Source organism: Octodon degus, unplaced genomic scaffold (genome assembly GCF_000260255.1).
Source record: "Octodon degus isolate 3935 unplaced genomic scaffold, OctDeg1.0 scaffold00010, whole genome shotgun sequence".
Taxonomy (NCBI): domain Eukaryota; kingdom Metazoa; phylum Chordata; class Mammalia; order Rodentia; family Octodontidae; genus Octodon; species Octodon degus.
In genome coordinates, this window is record NW_004524586.1 from 5,077,723 (window position 1) to 5,097,073 (window position 19,351).

Here is a 19,351-nt window from a genome sequence, read left to right on the forward strand (position 1 = left end):
CTGGGAGTCTTCACCTAAGTTAGCAAACTCCTGCTGAGACCCAACCAAGGCTGCGTGGCTATAAAGCCCACTTGTAGCCAATGACACAGCAATTAAAGGGAAGAAAAGTGTGTGTGTTTTCTGAATGCAGCTAACTAGTGGATTCTGGTTCTTGCCATTGTTCATATTAGCACCTTTCGTCCTGAGGTAAAATCTCAATTCTAGGGGCAAAGGATTCACGTTAATGGTACAAATGCAGTTCCACCAATACCCAGGGGGTGGCGGTGCTGCCCAACCATAGCAGAAGGCAGAAGTCTGAGGATGGAAGACCAAAAACTTACCTGACATGGAAGCCTGAACAGCCAATGCAAACAAGCAAGGTATAGCTGTCTGATGGAAAAACCAGCAGCTCTCAGGGTCCTGCTGACATTTTTCTGCCACCCTCTGGAGACTCTGACAGACAGCAATAATGTCACTGGATCCTGAAACCACATTCCCTGTGTAGTGAGAAAACCAAATATTCTCTTTTAATTTTTTTTTTTTTTGCTCCGAATGCCTTCAGGGCAGGTTTGGCTGGCTTGAGTTGTGGGGATCGAACCACAGCCACCTGAGCCTGACAGCTTTGGGGAAGCAGCCACTTAAAGAGCTGAGCTAGGGCCAGGCCCCCCAATGTTCTCTTTAAGATGCTCTCACGGACACTTGTGGCCATTCCTTTTTTTTTTTTTTTTAAAGTTTATTTATTTTATTTAGTGTGTGTGTGTGGTGTGTGTATGTATGTGGCCAGCTCAGCCCACCAGGGGGCGGGGCTGGCTGGCATGTGGTGCATGGGGGATTGAACTGCAGTCCCTGTGCTAAGCTTGTTCTAAGTAGGTGCTTTAGACCACTGAGCCATCTCACCAGCCCTAGATTTTTTTTTTTTTTTTTTTTTCGGAACCGGGGATTGAACTCAGGCCCTTGTGCTTGCCAGGGAAGCGCCTATTCCACTGAGCCATCTCCCCGGCCCCACTTGTGGGTATTTCTGACATAGCAGATGCGAAGAGAAGCAAAGACAATGAGGAGACCAGCAACCGTCTTACTAAAGAGCAGTCAGCAGAATAAGTGCCTGCTTTGGTTTCTTTTTATTATTTTTTTGTGTTTGTGTGTTTAGTACAGGGTCTACAGGATTTCACTACACAGATCTGACTCATAGTGACCCTCCTGTTTTTAGCCTAAGCACTGGAATTACAGGCGCACGCCACCATGCCCAGTCTCAATCGCTCTCTGGGGATCAAACACTGGCTGCTGTGCTCTGCCTAAGCAGGAGCTTATTCTGCTGAGCTACCTGGCTGGCCCTAAGTGCCTGCTTTAAGCAAGTGCAGGGACAAGGGTTTGATCCCTGGTCCCACATGCTCTGCTGGCCCTGCCCCCGGGGCGCCCTGAGCCAGCAACTGAGTCTGGGCGTGATGGCTCACGCCTGTAATCCCAGTGCTGGGAAGGCCACATAGTGAGACGCTGTACCAAATACGTAAGATAAAAAAAAGAAAGAAAAAAAAAAAAGAGCAGAGTATTAGCACTGTATTCTCGTTGTGCGTGCGCATGTGTATTTACCTCTATTCAGAGTTGAGATCGGTTCTGCGCTAGTTCAGTAAGACAAGGATTCACTTACGTTCTCTCACTTCTCATCTGCTTTACTGAGGAGGGCATGGAGGCTCAATGAGATCATCAGTCCTGTTATGCAGTCCAGGCTATCAGTGTTTCTTCCAGGGCCACAAGAAGTGCCAAGTCAGAAACCAGACCCACAGAAGGGTCCGAGTCCAGCATTCTTCCCACTGCCTACTAGCTGCCGACCAAGCACTGCGTACCTAGGTCTCCCTGCAGCGGCTGGGCAGCCAAAGGTAGGGAGCTCAGGTGAGAAACCAGGATGATCACGCATCGGTTCCAGGGGCAACGGCTATAACTTTGGCCTCAGAGCAATGCTTCTCAAATTAGTTGGCATTTATAAGTTACCTGTTCAAATATAGATTTTTTTTGGAGACAAGGTCCTGTTACATAGTCCAGGCTGGCTTTGATCTCATGATCCTCCTTGCCTCAGTCTTCCAAGAGCTGGGATTATAGGTGTGTGCCACTACGCTTGGTTCCAAATGTAGATTCATACTAGTGAGGTCCCAAGATTCTGCATTTCTTTTTTTTTTCTTTTTTGCGGTACTGGGGATTGAACTCAGGACCTTGCGCTTGCCAGGCAAGTGCTTATTCTGCGGAGCTATCTCCCCGGCCCAATTCTGCATTTCTAATGAGCTCACAGATCGTGCCCAGACGATGTTTGATGGATTGTATTTTGAGTACCACCATGTTTTAATAGTGGCACTGGAACTTTTTTTTTGTACTCAGAATTGAACTCAGGACTTTGTGCTTGCCAGGCAGGCACTTATGCCTCTGAGCTGTATCCTGGCCCCTAGTGGTACCTCTTACTTCTGATCCCATGTAAAAATCACTGTTGTGCAGATCCCCATCCTCCTCAGAGACTGATGCACTAGGACTAAGCCCCAAGCAGCAGTATATTTCTTCCCCCCCCAAGTTTACCACATTCACAGAAAGGCAAATACTCTATCTGAAATAATGCATAGCAAAAGCCGAGAGGCATGGCGCAGGGATGAAGAGAGGATTACTGCCCAGCACAGGAGTGCTTCTGGACAGGACAGACACCTTCTAATGTTAACAGCAGAACAAGGTAACTAGGCTAACAACAACCAATTGAGTATTTCTTTTTCTTTCTCTTTTTTCTTCTCTTTTTTGCTGCTAGGGATCAAATCCAGGCCCTCACTAAATGAATATTTCAAAATAGGTAGTAGGGAAGATTTTAATGTTCCCACCAAAAGAAGTAAGTATGTGAGGACATCCAGCTCCCATGAGAACCACTTCTAGAGGTGTCGAGCCAACACAGGCTGCAGCTCCCCTTTCAGGCCTGCACTTGATTCTTCCAAGTGGTTACCTTTATTCATCCTCCAGAGGTGCTCTAGCAGCAGAGGCAGCGTCTCCTTGACGATGCTGGGATGTGTAGAAACAGCTGACAAAACTTGGAGACAGCGCAAATTCTGTGGGCGCTGGGGGGATCCGTCCCCTCCAGCCAAAGCAGACAGCCCTGAGATGACCAGAAAGACAAGTCTCCTTTGTGACGCATGAAGGGCTCCAAGGCTTGCTGAAATGGCCGGGCTACAGAAGGTTATTAGCCACGCATACCTCTGTGCAGCTCCTCAGCAAGTTTGGGTACCAGATGGTTGCTGAAGGCTGCAGGGTGGAGAGTGGCCAGGACTCCTGACGCTTCCAGCGCTGCCACCCCGCTGGGGCACAGAGCAGCAGAACATTAGCATCGGCCAAATGGGCCCACCATTCTCTTGCTGAGTACTGCCTCGGGCAGATCCAGGAGGAAGGGCACCCAAGATCACTTTACTAAAGAACAGGACTCAAATACCTACACCACTGAGTTGGACAGGGCTTCTTAATGCCCAAGAAAAGAGAGCTGTCCCACACCTCTCCAACTGGTTAGCTCCCTGAGGAGAGACAAGGGTCAGAAGCATAGAACCCTGGTCCTCGCTGCATCTGTTGCTGTCAGTACAGAGGTACGAACAGCTTGCCCTCCCTCTCTGATTTAAGAGTCTCACCAGCTCTGGGAATCCTCCTCCAGGAAGCTCAGCCTGTACAGGTGACCCACTGCCTGCTCCAAGTCGTCAGAAGCCAGGAAATCTGTGGGGAGAAGGGAACACTAATCTCATTTTTCTTCTGCAGCCACCACAGTCTTGCCAAAAGTACTAATAGAAACTCCAAATCACTTCGCAGTATAGTTTTGTTAATACAGAAAACAGCAAGGAAGAAACTGATCTTTTCTCCTTCCCACAAGCCGTACCCGGCTGGGCTCCCAAGGCCGTGAGTGCACGGATGCCAACGAGCTGGAGCTGAGCGCTGGAGTCTGTCAGGGCCAGGAACACCAATGAACACAGCTGGTCCTTGAAGCCACTCAGAGGCCTTTCATCTAGGAAGAGACAGAGCCAGGTCAGAAGGAAGGCTTTTTTTCTCTTTGGTTTTTCTGAGACAGGGTCTCACTATGTAGTGCAGGCTGGCCTCGAATTCATGACAACCCTCCTGTCTCAGCCTTTCAAGTGCTGGGATTATAGTCTTGTGCCACCATGCCCGGAGCCTTTATATTGCATATCTCTGACTTAGCAGTGTTGCAAAGATGATAAGGAGTAAATTCTAAGAGCTTCATCCGCTGAGTGTCCAGGAGCACACTACAAACACACAGAGGCCTCAGACATTCAGTGCTCTGTTTTGCTTCAGCCCTGGGACAAGAGGATCACTATTCTAGACTACTTTTCTTGTCTTGCGTCCATACGGGCCACAGGGCTCAACAGCTCCCAGGACCCCTATCAGGGATGGTCGTCCTCTTCAACTGAGGGCACAGCTTCAGGAGGGACACACGTGGAGCAGTGAGGGAGGAAGGGGACACCCACCTAGCCAGCCACGTCAGCCGGATCAACCCTGGCGATCAGTGGGGCAACATGTTGCAGCCAGACCAGCCTCACATCCCTCCATTTAGTGCCCTAAAGGGGAAGATGAGCTCACCTTTATCTTCATAGTGCCACTTCTGCTGCAGCTTCAAGAAACCGAGGGTCATTTCGAGGATTGTCCGCCGCTGGTTGCTCTGTAATGTTTTAAGCGGTACTCAAGTTGAAAAATATTTTAAAGGCTTTCAGCTATGCTACTGTGGAGCTAGTGAGCATGGTCTTTTTATGTATGACTAAGTCTGGGAAAGAGTGAATAAGGAAACAAGCAGTAGCAATGGGAGTAAAACCCCAGATCTATCTGGGCCTACGCTGAAGCCTCAGTCCCTCTCTCTCTTCTAAGCAAGGGATCCCAGCATTAGGTCCCACTGTTTCCTGCCAAGGTTGGGCTCCTTTACCTGGCTGTGCTTGTGGAACTGTTCCAGCAGTAAAGGCAGTACATCGCCGGTGATGTGGCCACAGGCCCGCGCAGACGCGCCTGCAGCTGCCTGCAACAGCTTGGCGCTAGGCCACACGAGCTTCATATCTGGCTCACACAGATGGTGCCTGCAGTCTAGAGAGGCAGCAATCACAGACCCGGGGAGCAGGCCAGATGTGCCTGACTCCCCTACAGTACAAGAGGTTGGAGACTAAGACCTGGACAGTTCAGGAGTAGTGACTACCTAAATTGTCTTCAAAGTAGAGCTGCAGCTCCCAAATCACTGGACATATGTTGGGCACCGGCCCCTGAAGAATGTCACCTCCGTTGTGCCCACTCCCCTTTCTGGATGCTGCAGTTCCATTACCCTGTAGAATGTTGCTAAGGAAGGAGTCGAGAAGGTCCTCTGCATCAGCTCTCAGCACCGAGCGAGACAAACACGCGGTCAGGGAGTGCAGCGCAGCCAGGCCTTCCGCCTCCACCTGCTCACTTGCTGTCTGGAACACCTACCGGAGGAGTCCCACAGCTACTGAGGTGAGCTTGCACCCGATGAGCGCCCAGCCAGCCACTGCCTGTTTCCTCAGGGAGGAGGCAGAGAACATTTTGGGTGGTGCTTGGAATTGAACCCACAGCCTCTGCACTGAGGTACATCCCCAGCTCTTTTTTTCTTTCTTATTTTGAGATAGGCTCTCACTAAGCCACTAAGTTGCTTAAGCTGGGCTTGAACCTGTGATCCTCCTGCCCAGCCTCCCAGAATGCTTGGATTGCAGGTGTAGGCCACTATACCCATTAACTTTTAGGGCACAACAATCAATATCAACCCCCAGCTCAGTGTCTTCTCCATTGGTCATCCTCATCAACCTCTTAGTTTCACAAGTGAGACACATACTTTCTGAGATCCAGTACGTCAACTCTGACCAGGGGCAGCTGTGATCCCCTATCCTACATTGCTTTCTTCTTCTCTATTTAGTAGGTGCCCACACTATGAGCCATGCTCCTTGCCATGGAAGTACAGGAGGTGGGAACCATGCAAAGGTGATCAGTATGGTCTCACCAAGCAGCTGGCCCTCGCCCAGAAACTGTCTCCCTTGTCACTCAACTTACAAGTATGTCCCTTTACCTGCCTACTGAAAGATGAAGCACAGTACCCCAAACCTAGGAACAACAGGGAAGAGGACAGGTGCATTATTTCCTTTTATTGTAGACTAACAGGAATTAACAGTCATGAGTTTATCTCAGTAACACTCACCTCTCTGCGGATAGAAGCCCAGAGGCCAGGAAGGAAATCCTTCAGTTCCTTTTGCCCATACACAGCACAGCAAGCATTCTGCCAAGGCAACAGCAAGTATCAGCTAGCTGTGCACTAAGACATCCTGGGACAGGCAGGTACCTCGGCATAAGGACACCCAAAGGAAGGGACGGCCAGACAGCTCAGCAGACTAAAGCGCCTGCTTATGCAGAATGTAGTCGCCAGGGTTTGATCCCCAGTGTGCTATGCTGGCCCTGCACCTGGGACTCGCTGAGATGGCGACTGAGACAGGGCTTGGGGGTATGCACCTGTAATCCCAGTGCTTGGGAGGCTGAAAACAGGAGAATCACTATGAGTCGATCTGTGTAGTGAGACCCTATACTAAATACAAAAAAAAAAAAAAAAAAGACACCCAGAGAGCCTGGCTCTCAGCAGAAAAGCTAACAAGATGTCATAACTGCCTTACCTTACCTAGGGCACAGAAAAACAGGACCTCACCCTAATGACAAAGAGGTATAAAGTGGAGGTCTACTCAGCCTTTCCTCAGTTACCACAAAGTTACTACAGGACAAGACAATATGAAGCTGGGGGTTTTTGTTTAACACATGGTTCCAAATCTTGGTCCCTCTTGAGACTCATGGGCAGTTTTCTGCTAAGATTCTTTATTTTTTAGTACCTCTAACTTATCTACAAGTAGTTACATCCTGCAAGGAGAAAAAAAAAAATCACTCACCAGAGTCTGCAGAGAATCCAGCTTGGCACTCAGAATCTCAGAATCCACTTTCTCAATCAATAGGGGCAGTAGGAACTGTGGGAGAGAAGGGACGTCAACCTGGGCTAGGTCGGTCCAAGCTACACCACAGTCAACCATGTTCGTACTCCCACCATCTCAAAGCACAGGTGCTCCACGAAGGAGCAACACTGCTCAGGAACTGTGCTTGTAAGCTAACTTTCCTTCTCAGCTCAAATGAGTCCTCATCATTTGAAAATGGGCAAGTTAGCAAGTCTAGAATATTTCACAAGACAGCACCATCCAGGGATGGGTCTATCATTTGAAGAGATGAAGTGGTGTCATTTTCTGTATCAGAAGCCTAAGATATGTGCCATTCAAGATGACCACAAAATGTTATTGTCTAAAATGTGCACTAGATCTTTCTTCTGGGGCTTTAATGTTCTTTCTCCAGAGATTTTTCTGGACAGACTACCTTGACACTGGTACACCTACCTCAGCAAACTGTGGTGTAGAAGCCAGTACCACTCGAAGACTCAGGATAAGATCTTCTCTCTGGATACCATGGGGATCATTAGGTGGCTGGAAAGGGAAGGGCCATGGATTTGTGTAACTTTCCAGACCACCCCTGGACACAGGCTTGAACCTGGCAAATCTGTAGAATAGGGTGACATTTATACCCAATGTAGTGGAATAGTATGATGAGGCCCAAGGAAGGAGACATGCCTGCTCTTCCGCGTGCTCTGAAAACTTCTGTCTTTTAGGCCCTCAGTTTTCAATTTCATCACCATTTTCTATTTGATCTATTGTCTTACCACTTAGAGTTAAGCACTTTCAACGTTCTGGTGTACTGTTTTCTTCTCTATGTTTGCTTTGTATATATGATCTATAATTTTACACTTAAGGCACTAAGAACATTTAAAAATATATTCTTTTATAATATTAGTTTTAATTTTCATGTTTCAGCCAGATTTAAATAACTCTTTACTAGATGTTTCTATTTTTTCACCCACATAAAAGTGAACTGACAACATGAAAGGGATTGATAATTGTCAAGATTAAAAATGTGAGTCAGATTTTCCTTTTCTCTTTTGAAAACTGTACTGTGAACTCAATGTAAGGATTTCTTCTTTTTTTTTTAAAGGTCTTTTTAAAAAAATTTTATTTATGTGTGTGTGTGTGTGTGTGTGTGTGTGTGTGTCCAGCTCAGTCCACCAGGGGGCAGGCTGGCTGGCATGTGGTGCTGGGGGATTGAACTGGGGTCCCTGTGCTTTGCTAAGCTTGTTCTAGATAGGTGCTTTAGACCACTGAGCCATCTCACCAGCCCTCTTCTTTCTTTTAAATCATAAAGTTTTAGGTCAAAGAACAGAGTAAGAGTACTAGCAACAAAATTTTATTTATTTATTTGTGGAACCGGGGATTGAACTCAGGCCCTTGCACTTGCCAGGGAAGCACTTACTCCACTGAGCCATCTCCCCGGCCCAAGCAACAAAATTTTAGAAGCTGAAAAGCACAGCAGATTGATAAGAAGAAAATGACTCACAAACCCAAGATGAAAAAGAATTCTAGGTACTTTGGGAAGGTTGGATAAATATTGAGGGGGGAGGGAGGAAAAGAGGAAGGGGAGAAAGAAAAAGAGAGGGGAGAAAGAGAGACAGAGACAGAAAATCAATCCAGGAACTAAGAGCAGAATAAAAAAAAAAAAAAAATCAGAAATTAGTCACAATGAAGAGCTCTTGGAAATTCAAAGCACAAGTGCAGGAAAAGTCTTGGCTTAAGAAAAGCGCTTCCATGGTATCTGTGTGTTTATTTCACTTAGACTATCCTTGGGAAAACACACCAACAGTTGGGAATAGAGTATTTCTAAAGGGAAAATTAATATGATAGCAAAGGAACAGGAATGAACTGAATCATATTCTGCCATTAGGTTCAGTGTTGAACTATACTGAAATCTGATTCAGTTCTTGTCCAGTTTGGTTTGTCCAAAATTGTAGAAAGCCTGTGAGCTGAAACACTGCAATCCCCCAGCAAAGATGCTGCGGCGCGTGAACATGTTTGGTGTGCTGCCGCAGGACTCCGTTTCTTTCGTATTACTGATGCTTGCAGTGCACATACCCACAGTGATGAAATCCTGACTGTTCGGAAGGAGAAGAAAAGTCAAGTGCAGAGCAGGAGGAAGGCCTAAGAGAGCCAAAGCAACAGGCTCCAAAGGTAACCGGGCCTAGGAGCGCCTTTTCTCACGCTGTCAGCTTGAGGAAGGCCTAAGAGAGCCAAAGCAACAGGCTCCAAAGGTAACCGGGCCTAGGAGCGCCTTTTCTCAGCTTCCTATTGCCCAAGCTGCGCTCTCCAGCTCCAGAACCACAGCCCGTGCGCCCCTGGCACCAACGCATATCCTCTCTGGTGTCTGCGAGGCCAGTTCCTGGGTGCTCTAGCTCACACAGAACTCTGCCTCTCGGGACCAGCACTACTCACGTTCGTATCTAACCTGTTACTGAAATGTTTCCACCTTCAAGGCAAGCACCGTATTTTATAATCCTGTAGGTCTCAGCACTAAGTATACTGTTTGGGAACTTAAGCAGCCCTCTGAAATATCTAACATCAAATGCTTTTCTATTTTCCAATGTCCTGAAATTTAATTCTGTGAGAACTGTATTGCTTCAGTGTGTGCACACGGGCACATGTGTTTCTCGGGACTGAAGTCCGGGCCTCGTCCACGCTAAGCAGGCACTCTACCACGAAGCTGCAGCCCCAGCCCCAGCCCCAGCCCCAGCCCCTTCTGAGAGGGTTTTAGCAGTCTGAGGCCTGAAAGCCTGAGGAGTGTCTATCTTGCTCACCTGTGCCCTCAATGCCTAAACGGGTATGCAAACCACAGGTAAACGAAGGATATTTAAATAAAAGAAGGAAGGTGCAACTTACAGGAGTAAAATCAATAGGGAAATAACAGGATGTCACTTCGAACAACTCTTCCACAAAGGGTCCTGGGGCAAGAGAGAGAGGGAGGTTGACTCATCAGTTTCGCATACCCAAAAAGCCTCAGGCAGCTAATTCACGGCCACCAAGACATACCCAGGCTATACTCCCTGGAGATGAGGTCATGGACAATGCGGAAAGCCACCAGAAGGTTGCGGGGATCTTTTTCCCCATCCATCACCTGGATGAAGCCAAATGTGAAGTCAGCTCCTAGACCTTTTAGCTCTGGGAAGGAGAGAAAAAGATCACTACTGTCCCTTGGGACAGAAAGCCTGAGCTTTCTCCAAGGAGATCTGTATTCTTCTGCTTCTGTGCCTCTGCTTCCTGCATTACAGAGCAGACCATTGTTTTCTTATTCTGAGAGAGTACTCAGAGATATGTAATAACACACATATATTTTTATAGTAATAAGCACTAAAACCTTTACTACACAGGGAGGAAATCACCAGCTTTCCTTTCATCATTCTCAGAGCACAGCTTTTCTATGTAATGCCCAGCCTACAACAGGTCCTGCTAATGGGGAAGAACATTAGCATGTACTCGCTTTGCAGACTTCCCAGAGAGCTGCTGTGTACCTTCCTCCCGAGTTTGCATGAAGTTGGTGATGATACTGTAGACTGTGTGTCGGTCCACCTGCAGCAGAGACTTGGGGATGAGAGAGAAAGGAAATAAGGGAAGAAGGGGCCAGGGAGATATCTCAATAGAATAAGTGCTTGCCTGGCAAGCGCAAGGGCCTGAGTTCAATCCCCAGTTCCGAGAAAAAAAAAAAAAAAGAAAGAAAGAAACTGCTCAAAGGATGTTAGTTGGTACAACTATATTCTACTTCAAAATCTCTAAAGTGGACAATTCTATTTATTTTTTGAGGTACCAAGGATTGAACTCAGGACCCTGCACTTGCCAGGCAGGCGCTTATTCTACTGAGCTATCTCCCCAGCCCAATACTTCTCTTTATATCAGCATAAAATCAACTAGGGGAACTGCAGAGAAACGGTATGGCTACTGGCCTAGCAGCACAACAGTGAGGTCAGTCACCAAATCGATCCAACATACCCTTTACTTCCTTCAGATAAGGAGGGCACAGGCCAGACCTAACTGCATGCAGCTCTCCCTTTCCTTACTCAAGGGGAAGGACTAACGAATAAACATGGTCACCAGACCTGGAGTTCAGAATTTAAGATGGCATATGGCTGGCATCTAATTCTAGTTATGGCAAGGGGTAGGACAGAAGAGACTACTAACACGATCGTTATCACTCACCTGTACATGCACCTCTTGGAAGATGGCTTTAAGCACAGAGACAGCCAGCCCTGGTGGCAGAGCCACACACTGGCTCTGGAGGAAAGGGAAGATAAGTTACGTGAAAACTGAGGCCATTACAGTCCAACCTCCAAGACACGACTCTACAACAGGCCCAGTTACCTGCAGTAAACTTCCCAACATACTGGCTTGGAAGAGGCTGACAGTGAACAACTCCCTCTGGCTCTGCAGTTTTTTTTTTTATAAATTTTATTTATTTATGTGTGTGTGTGTGTGTGTGTGTGTGTGTGGCCAGCTCAGCCCACCAGGGGGGAGGGCTGGCTGGCATGTGGTGCTGGGGGATTGAACCGCGGTCCCTGTGCTTTGCTAAGCTTGTTCTAAGTAGGTGCTTTAGACCACTGAGCCATCTCACCAGCCCCGGCTCTGCCGTTTTCTGCAGTCCCTTCCCATTCAGCTGCATTCTGGTCCCCCATAGGGCACTTGTATTCCCTCAAGTAAGAAGTCTAGCTGGCAGACAGTAGTTTGGTCCCATATTTGGGCCTCTGTCCTTCAGTATGTGGCTCCTCACCGCCAAAGGGCAAGGAAGGAAGTGGACAAGGGCTTCCGCAAACAGCTATGTAACGAAGTGGTACTCACAAGTGCTCTCAAGCCCTGAAGGACAGATGGGGTCACAAGATGATGGTCTTTCAACCGGTTTTCATAGAACAGGATCAGGTGAACCACTGTACAAACCAGAGCCAGCTGTCAGCTTATGAGGCACAAGGAAGGTCCCCTAGCTTGCCCCTTCCCTAAGTTTATGCGGCTCCTCCTTTGCCAAGAGGTACGTCCCATGCCCTCCTGCCTTTGATGGTGTCTTTACTGGGAGAATCAGGACAACAGGGTAACCTCCTACTATCCATCCTCACAAAGAAAGATCCACAGTAAAACCCATTCTTTATCTCTTAACTGAATTCTATGGAAGTGGGGTCTACACGTGAGAGGCTAAGGCGGGAAGACGGCAAGTTCAAGGCCTTCCTGGCTACACAGCAAGATCAAGGTGAGCCTGGACTACATGTACAATTCTGCCTTAAAGAAAAAAAAGGAACAGACAGATGGTTTATAAACATATTGTGTTTTGGTGCTGGGGACTGAACCCAGGGCCTCATACATACCTCAGTTCTTATATTTTCAAATTATTTTTTCAGTATGTGAATTATATTTTCCTAATATTTGCCCCCTCCCTTTTTTGTGATGTAGGAGACTGAACCCAAGGCCTGCAAATGTTTTCTTAAAGGACCAGATAATATTATAGGATAATTTCTTTAGCAATTACTCAGAATCTGCCTCTATAATCTAAAAGCGGCATAGACAACACGCAAATAAGCAGGTGTAGCAATATTCTGGCAAAACTGTTCCTCTCACTTGTTAGAAAACAGTAACTTGTGATTTTATTTTATTTTTTTGTTCATTTTATAAAGTGGGGAAAACAATGAAAAAATTATTTAAGGACAAACTTAAAATTCATGTTTCTTATGTCTTAATTTTAATCATCTTTGCTCACATACGAATGAAGAAAGACAGCCTTGAATTAGCTCATACATTATGCCCCCTCTCTTAATAATGTTGGCTTGAACAGACATAGAATGTCCTGGCTCAGCAAGCTAGGGAGACACTCCTGCCAGTGATGCCAGTACCTTCCTTCTCCAGGAGCACGGAGTGACACTGGAGTAGCACCTGTGATAAAAGCTGGATACCTCGGGCCCGAGTTCTGGGTTCTGGATTCTCCAGAGAGGACCTGGAAGAGAGCAGGAGGGGAGAATCTTCCATTAACCAGTTCAAACCTCTGAAGGAATATTCTGCAATCAGTCACACTCCTTCACTGGGTGTGAGTCACGCACTGTTGAAAGCAGCACTAGGTGTTCCTGAGGTGTAGTACTGAGACACGTGAGGGCCGAGACTAGAAAAGCTGACTCCCAGTCTGCGCCGGCCTCAGTGGAGGCGCGTGCGGTTCTCCACCGACTGCTTCCTGTCTCTAGACACCGCCAGCACGGCTGCTAGCGGGTAGTGTACTTGCTCCTCGGTGGCACTGCTGTGAGCGACATTCCTCTGACATACAGCTTAGCAGCTATGGGAGGGCTTGAAAGACGGTTGGCAACTGCAGACTGTACCACAATAGGAAAATATATATAGTTTTGTAAATTACTGCTAAGGGGAAAATGCTGAGCGCAACCACTAAAGCGTATGTGTGAGTGTGTGGTGGCACAACATAAAACACGCAGGAAAAAAAAAAAACACCCAGAATTTTAAAACTAAAAATTTCAGAGATGGCTAGAGTAAAGGTTTTAAACATTTAATATTGTTGATGTGGGAGAAGCTGGACTAAAGAAACAGGATGATTTATCTTCGAACTATTTCTTTTTTTTTTTTAATATTTATTTATTTTTATTTATTACATTTATTTTATTGTGTGTGTGTGTGGCCAGCTCAGCCCACCAGGGGGCGGGGCTGGCTGGCATGTGGTGCTGGGGGATCGAACCGCGGTCCCTGTGCTTTGCCAAGCTTGTTTCAAGTAGGTGCTTTAGACCACTGAGCCATCTCTCCAGCCCCCTTCGAACTATTTCTACAAAGATTACCTATAATACTAAAGGCAATCTTATAAGAGAGGCAGGAACGAGGAGGAACAGAACAGCTCTGGAAAGGAGCTAGCTACCAGCATTGCATCAGACTTCAAGGATAAAGGATTCATAACGAGGCGCGATGAGGCACAAATAAGACACTCCTGAGGATCACTAGGGAACCTACAGAATGTGCGTGCCACCCTTGCACAGGGCCATGCTCATCTTCTTTGTATCATCCCCGTCTCAGTACCTATGCTGCCGGAGGGAGATTTCTATAGAAAGATTTCTGCTCAGAAAAGAAACTATGTATTCACGTCGTAAATGGACCTGGGTATATGAATGTTCATAACAGCACCATTCAGGATAGCCAAATAATGGAACAACCCAGAAGTCCAGTGATCGTTGAAAAATTATACAATACATCGTACGATACACACTGTAACACTGATGAACCTTAAAAACATCCTCAATTCAACGAAGCTAGTCGTAAGGATCATATATATATATTTTTAAAATTATGTATGTACGTATGTATTTATGTACAGGATCTCGCTACACAGCTCAGACTCATAGTGATCCTCCTGCTTCAGCCTCCTTAGTGCTGCGATTAAGGCATGCACCACCATGCCTAGTTTCGGGGCTTGCACAGCATGTGGTACCGGGGATTGAACTTGGGTTCTTGTGCTTGCCAGGCAGGCACTTAGACTGCCAATGTATCTTCCTGGCCAAGGATCATATATTGTATAATTATGAATGTGAAATTTCCAAAATGGGCAAATCCAGAGAGACTTCCAGGGGCTGGGAATGGATGTGAATGAGTATGAATTTCCTTTTTGGAGTAAAGAAGATGTTCTAAAATTAATCATGAGGAGGAATGCACAAATCTGTTAATATACAACTAGAAACCATGATGAGCTGGGCATGGTGGCATGAGCTTGGAATCCTAGTCCTGAGGTGATGAGGGAGGATGATCCCAAGTTCAAGGCCCACCTGGGCTGTACCACAAGTTCAAGGCCAGCTACTACAGAGGGATCGTGTATTAAAACAACAAAAACAAACAAAACAAAAAACTATAGCAATACACACTTTAACATGGTGAACTTTATGATACATGAGTTACATAGCAGTGATTTCAGTTTAATTTCTAGTTTTCCGTTTTAGAAAACATGTTGGCTGGGCCAGCAATTTTTTTTTTTTTCTTTCTTCTTTTTTTCGGAACCAGGGATTGAACTCAGGCTGTTGTGCTTGCCAGGCAAGTGCTTATTCTACTGAGCTATCTCCCAGCCCTGTGTCAGCAACTCTTGCTGGAGACTTGTCAATTTAAATGGTATGCTAATGGATATGCTAAGTATGATTTATGAGGAAAGCTGACCTTAGACTATAAGCGCATCTTTCTCTGGTGCTTAGACCCCAATGTTATGTTGCTGCTTTTTCGGCCCTTTCCCCAAGCTTTTTCCTTTAGAGGGATCTGGTGTAAGATCGGCCTAAGGCTACTTCGCACGCAGGGCCCGCAGGACCCACAGCCCTCCTCAGTCAGGTGTGGGCCGATGAGAATCCTGTAAGGGCTGTGTGGGTCTGAAGAAGCACAAGAGGAATCCCAGCTCTAATTAAGCAAGTTGATGGCCTTCAACCACCTACCTCACCCCTAACTTGCGGACTTTAGGAGGTAACATCGTCTTCCAAATATTACCTAAAAGAAACTCAGACAGGGGCTGGAGAGATGGCTCAGTGGTCTAAGGCACCTACTTAGAACAAGCTTGGCAAAGCATCAGGGACCGCGGTTCAATCCCCCAGCACCACATGCCAGCCAGCCCTGCCCCCACATACACACACACCACTCTCTCTCTCTCAAATAAATAAAAATAAAAAAAAAATAAAAAAAAAAAAAGAAACTCAGACAGCATGAACCCCCTTTTCCAAAACAATTTAAAACACAGACTTAGACTGAGATGCTGATTGGGGGAGTGGTGGCTACTGAAGAAATCCAGGTTTCAAGAAAGCAGCCAGGCACAAAAGTAACTTTTTCATCAGAGTTCACTGGTAAGGCTGGAAGAACATTCTAGAACAGAGTCTCTTACCCAAGGGCTTCCACCACTTGTAACACTGTATAACTGCCAGATTTCACATCTAGAGGAAACAAAGACAGATATGAGAAAGCAAAAACACAAAAACTAACCCTCTGTTAAAGTACTCAGTGGCTCCAGTGCTTTCCATCAACCCTAGGCTGTGCACCATGGGGCCCACTGGGCTTGCCAAGAACCCCTCACTGATAAAAACATTACTGTAGCACCTCAGATATCCAGCTTCAAGTACAAAAGCTGAAAAGGAAGTAAGTTCATCATGTGCAATTGATATGGTTGTATATCTGGAAAAGGCAAGAGAAATAAAAATACAATTAGTTGAAGTGGTTATATACAAAATTAATATTATGAAATTAAAAGCTTCCACGTACATACTTGCAATAGCCTGTAAAATGACATAAAGGAAAAAAGATTCTATTTATGATAGCAAAAGGGGTGTGTGTGTAAAATACTTTGTTTTTAAAAAAGTACAAAATCTGAACCACAAAAGTTTTATTTTGGGGGCCGGGGAGATGGCTCAGTAGAATAAGCACTTGTCTGGCAAGCACAAGGGCCTGAGTTCAATCCCCGGTTCCACAAAAAAAAAAAAAAAAAGTTTTATTTTGAATCAGGCATGGTGGGACAGGCCTGTAATCCCAGCACTCAGTAGGCTGAGGCAGGATGGCCATGAGTTTGAGGCTAGCCTGCTCTACATAGCAAGAACCTGTCCCCAAAACAAACAAACAAAAAAATCTAAAAGGTTTACATAAAAGAAATTGTTTTGGAGATAGGGTCTTTGCTGTATAGTTCAGGCTGGGCTTGAACTCACAGCAATCTTCCTGTCCCAGTCTCACAAGGGTTGCAATTACTAATGTGCACCACCACACCCAGCTTACCACATCTTAAAAACTTTACAACACTAGTAAGAAAACATCTCACAACTGTTACAATCACTATTATAAAAAAGATGGAGAGTAAAAAGTGGTGAAGATGAAGACAAAAGGGAACATCTGTCCACTACTGTGGGAATGGAAATCGGTACAACCACTGTGAAAACTGTATGGAGGTCCCTCAAAAATAATTAATTTATTCATTTAGTTATTGGTGGAACCAGGGATTGAACTCAGGCCCTTCGCTTATTCTACTGAGCTATCTCCCCAGCCCCTGAAAAATGTAAAACAGGACTGCCATTTGACCTAGCAATCCTATGTAGACAGATAAAGATATAGGGCCAAAGGAAATAAGTCTGTATCTGAGGAGATGTCTGCACATCCACCTTCACTGAAGCATTCATCATACCAAAAATCTGGAAATACCACCAGAGAAGCTACGTACATAATAACAGGACAAGATCTAAAAGCCGAATGGTGTACAGAGTGTGCATAGTACGTGCACAGCATTTTTTTTTAAGAGGAAGAGAGACCGCCTTAATTTGTACCTCTGGGAGACGTAGCAGACCGTAGGGGTCCCTGAACGGCCTCGCACAGTTTCCCCTCGGGCAGCGATGGCAAGCCTGTTAGAGACCAAGTGCCCAAACCGCAATTCAAATCCCACTTGCTGCAGAGTGCCACCCCTGCAATTAAACCTGCATACTGAGGTTTTAGTTTAGAAAAGCAGCCCATATGCTAGGCTCATGTGCTGACAGTCTGCTGCTCACTGAAGCAGGCATGCCAGCAGTTTGCCACCACCGTCCTGAAGAGGTTGTCGGCCACTTTCCTCAGGTGTAGACTGATGAAGTTAACTTTATTAGTATGACACTGTTTCTGGGCTCTCTCAACAGAGAGTGGGAACTAGGTGTATGTTTTATAACTTACACTGCACAGAATTCCATCAATATTTTCCTATCTATTAAGTAATAAGATATTAAATCTCCAACTCTCCGCTTCTCTCTCGTTGCTCCGCTGTCTTCCGTCACTGTGAACCGCTGCCCCTCTGCCATGTGCCACTCCGCAGTACAGCCAGCTAATATGGACTGAGCTCTACAAACTATGAGCTAAACAAACCTTTTCCTCATTTAAAAAACCAAAAACAAAAACCCAAAAAACTCCAACTTTAGCCAGAAACACAGTTTATTCTAGCCTGCCTCTTTTGCTTATTTGTAATGTCATTCTCTTATAGTGAAAATACAGGCTCCCATTATCTACTATTTATTATCTGTTCAACTCTAGGGCAGCTGTAAATTATTTTCAGAATTATTAACACCTCTGAAAAACAAATTTATAAGCGAAGTACAGTGTTTATGTACCATGTTATTTTTATTCTCACGGCATCCAGACAAAATTCTCCCTTTCATGTTACACATGAGCAAAACAATTAACTTGTCACCCTCCATCCTGTTTGGGACAGAAGGGCAGCATCTTACGCCATGCCATTTAGCATGCGGTACCAGTCAAATACATTACTTAGCAGTTCTAGCAGCACTAGGGTAACACACAGACTTAACAGAAGGTTCTTAGTTTACACTTACCAGAGAGAAAGAAAGAAAAAAAAGTTATTTTCATAAAGACTCCTTTAACATAGACAATCTCTAACTAATAATGGTATAATAATCTGGGAATTATTTCCAGCAGCCTATTCTGGGTGCCTAAACCCCCTACTTTTATTTTATTTAATTGTGTGGGGGAGGGGGGCGGGCAGCTCAGCCCACCAGGGGGCGGGGCTGGCTGGCAAGTGGTGCTGGGGGATTGAACCGCGGTCCCTGTGTTTTGCTAAGCTTGTTCTAAGTAGGTGCTTTAGACCACTGAGCCATCTCTCCAGCCCCCCCCCCACTTTTAAATACAGACCTTATTTAGCTGCACCTCACAAACACAGGAAAAAAAGAGCAAGAGGTTTGACAACAAATTTTTAAACTTCCAGTCTCCCCAAATCTGGTCTCAGAGCAACAGCTGAGAGCGGAGCTGGGCAGATTCACTGTGGTACTAGACTAAGGAGGAGTTCAACCAGACGGAGAAAAGGACGGGTCCAGTCAGGATTCACTGCCCGTGACTGGCACCAATTTAGACATCAGGCACTCTTAGCCCTCCTCGTGCCAGGATGTGGAAGGCCCAGCTGCTGGCCCAGCTCCTGAGAAAGAGCCAAGGGAAAAAACGAGCAGGCGACGTGGTGGGGGAAGGGGCAACGGCCAGGCACACAGGACCCACGGGCCAAGGGACGGATAGCTGGGCTCCACGCTCCACTTCTTCAGGACAGCACTTCCATAAAGGCAAGTAGCTATTTCTAGATTATGAACCATAAAAGAACTATGCACTATTGGAAGGACAGAAAACGGCACTTTCTGGGAACAAACTCCGGGTGGACAGTCTAGGAAACGCTGCTGAATAAACCCATCTAAAGACCAATTTCAGTGGGGACCACGAAGGAGTTAGCAATAGCACAAAGGAAGCTCCAGGGAATTTGTAACTGTTAATATCAAAGGACATCCTTGACCTCAATTGTTTTTCTTTAGCAACACCATCAAAATCTTCTGTAGATGCTATCTTTAGAAATACCAAATGCTGTAAGTTAAAGACATACTTGATTAGGCCCTGCTTAGTTGTCTCTATTTTCTTTCTTGCTT

General features: G+C 46.0%; 1 protein-coding gene across 3 annotated transcripts in view; it reads right to left on the reverse strand.

Moving 5' to 3' along the window:
* Mms19 (MMS19 homolog, cytosolic iron-sulfur assembly component) overlaps nucleotides 1-19,351 on the reverse strand; it is a 31,901-nt gene that overhangs the window by 5,399 nt on the left and 7,151 nt on the right. Inside the window, exons 2-19 of one of the 3 annotated variants that reach the window (XM_023708855.1) lie at nucleotides 15,814-15,862; nucleotides 12,812-12,912; nucleotides 11,775-11,860; nucleotides 11,139-11,213; nucleotides 10,422-10,526; nucleotides 9,978-10,062; nucleotides 9,828-9,889; nucleotides 7,407-7,493; nucleotides 6,915-6,989; nucleotides 6,182-6,259; nucleotides 5,300-5,438; nucleotides 4,913-5,067; nucleotides 4,576-4,654; nucleotides 3,860-3,985; nucleotides 3,618-3,699; nucleotides 3,196-3,296; nucleotides 2,948-3,097; nucleotides 321-476 (exon numbers count right to left, since the gene is read on the reverse strand). In XM_023708855.1, coding sequence (XP_023564623.1) covers nucleotides 321-476; nucleotides 2,948-3,097; nucleotides 3,196-3,296; nucleotides 3,618-3,699; nucleotides 3,860-3,985; nucleotides 4,576-4,654; nucleotides 4,913-5,067; nucleotides 5,300-5,438; nucleotides 6,182-6,259; nucleotides 6,915-6,989; nucleotides 7,407-7,493; nucleotides 9,828-9,889; nucleotides 9,978-10,062; nucleotides 10,422-10,526; nucleotides 11,139-11,213; nucleotides 11,775-11,860; nucleotides 12,812-12,912; nucleotides 15,814-15,862 — 1,791 coding nt within the window. Of the gene's footprint in view, nucleotides 1-320; nucleotides 477-2,947; nucleotides 3,098-3,195; nucleotides 3,297-3,617; nucleotides 3,700-3,859; nucleotides 3,986-4,575; nucleotides 4,655-4,912; nucleotides 5,068-5,299; nucleotides 5,439-6,181; nucleotides 6,260-6,914; nucleotides 6,990-7,406; nucleotides 7,494-9,827; nucleotides 9,890-9,977; nucleotides 10,107-10,421; nucleotides 10,527-11,138; nucleotides 11,214-11,774; nucleotides 11,861-12,811; nucleotides 12,913-15,813; nucleotides 15,863-19,351 lie in introns of those variants that run through there. The other 2 variants (XM_004625691.3, XM_023708856.1) reach the window with 2 other exon arrangements.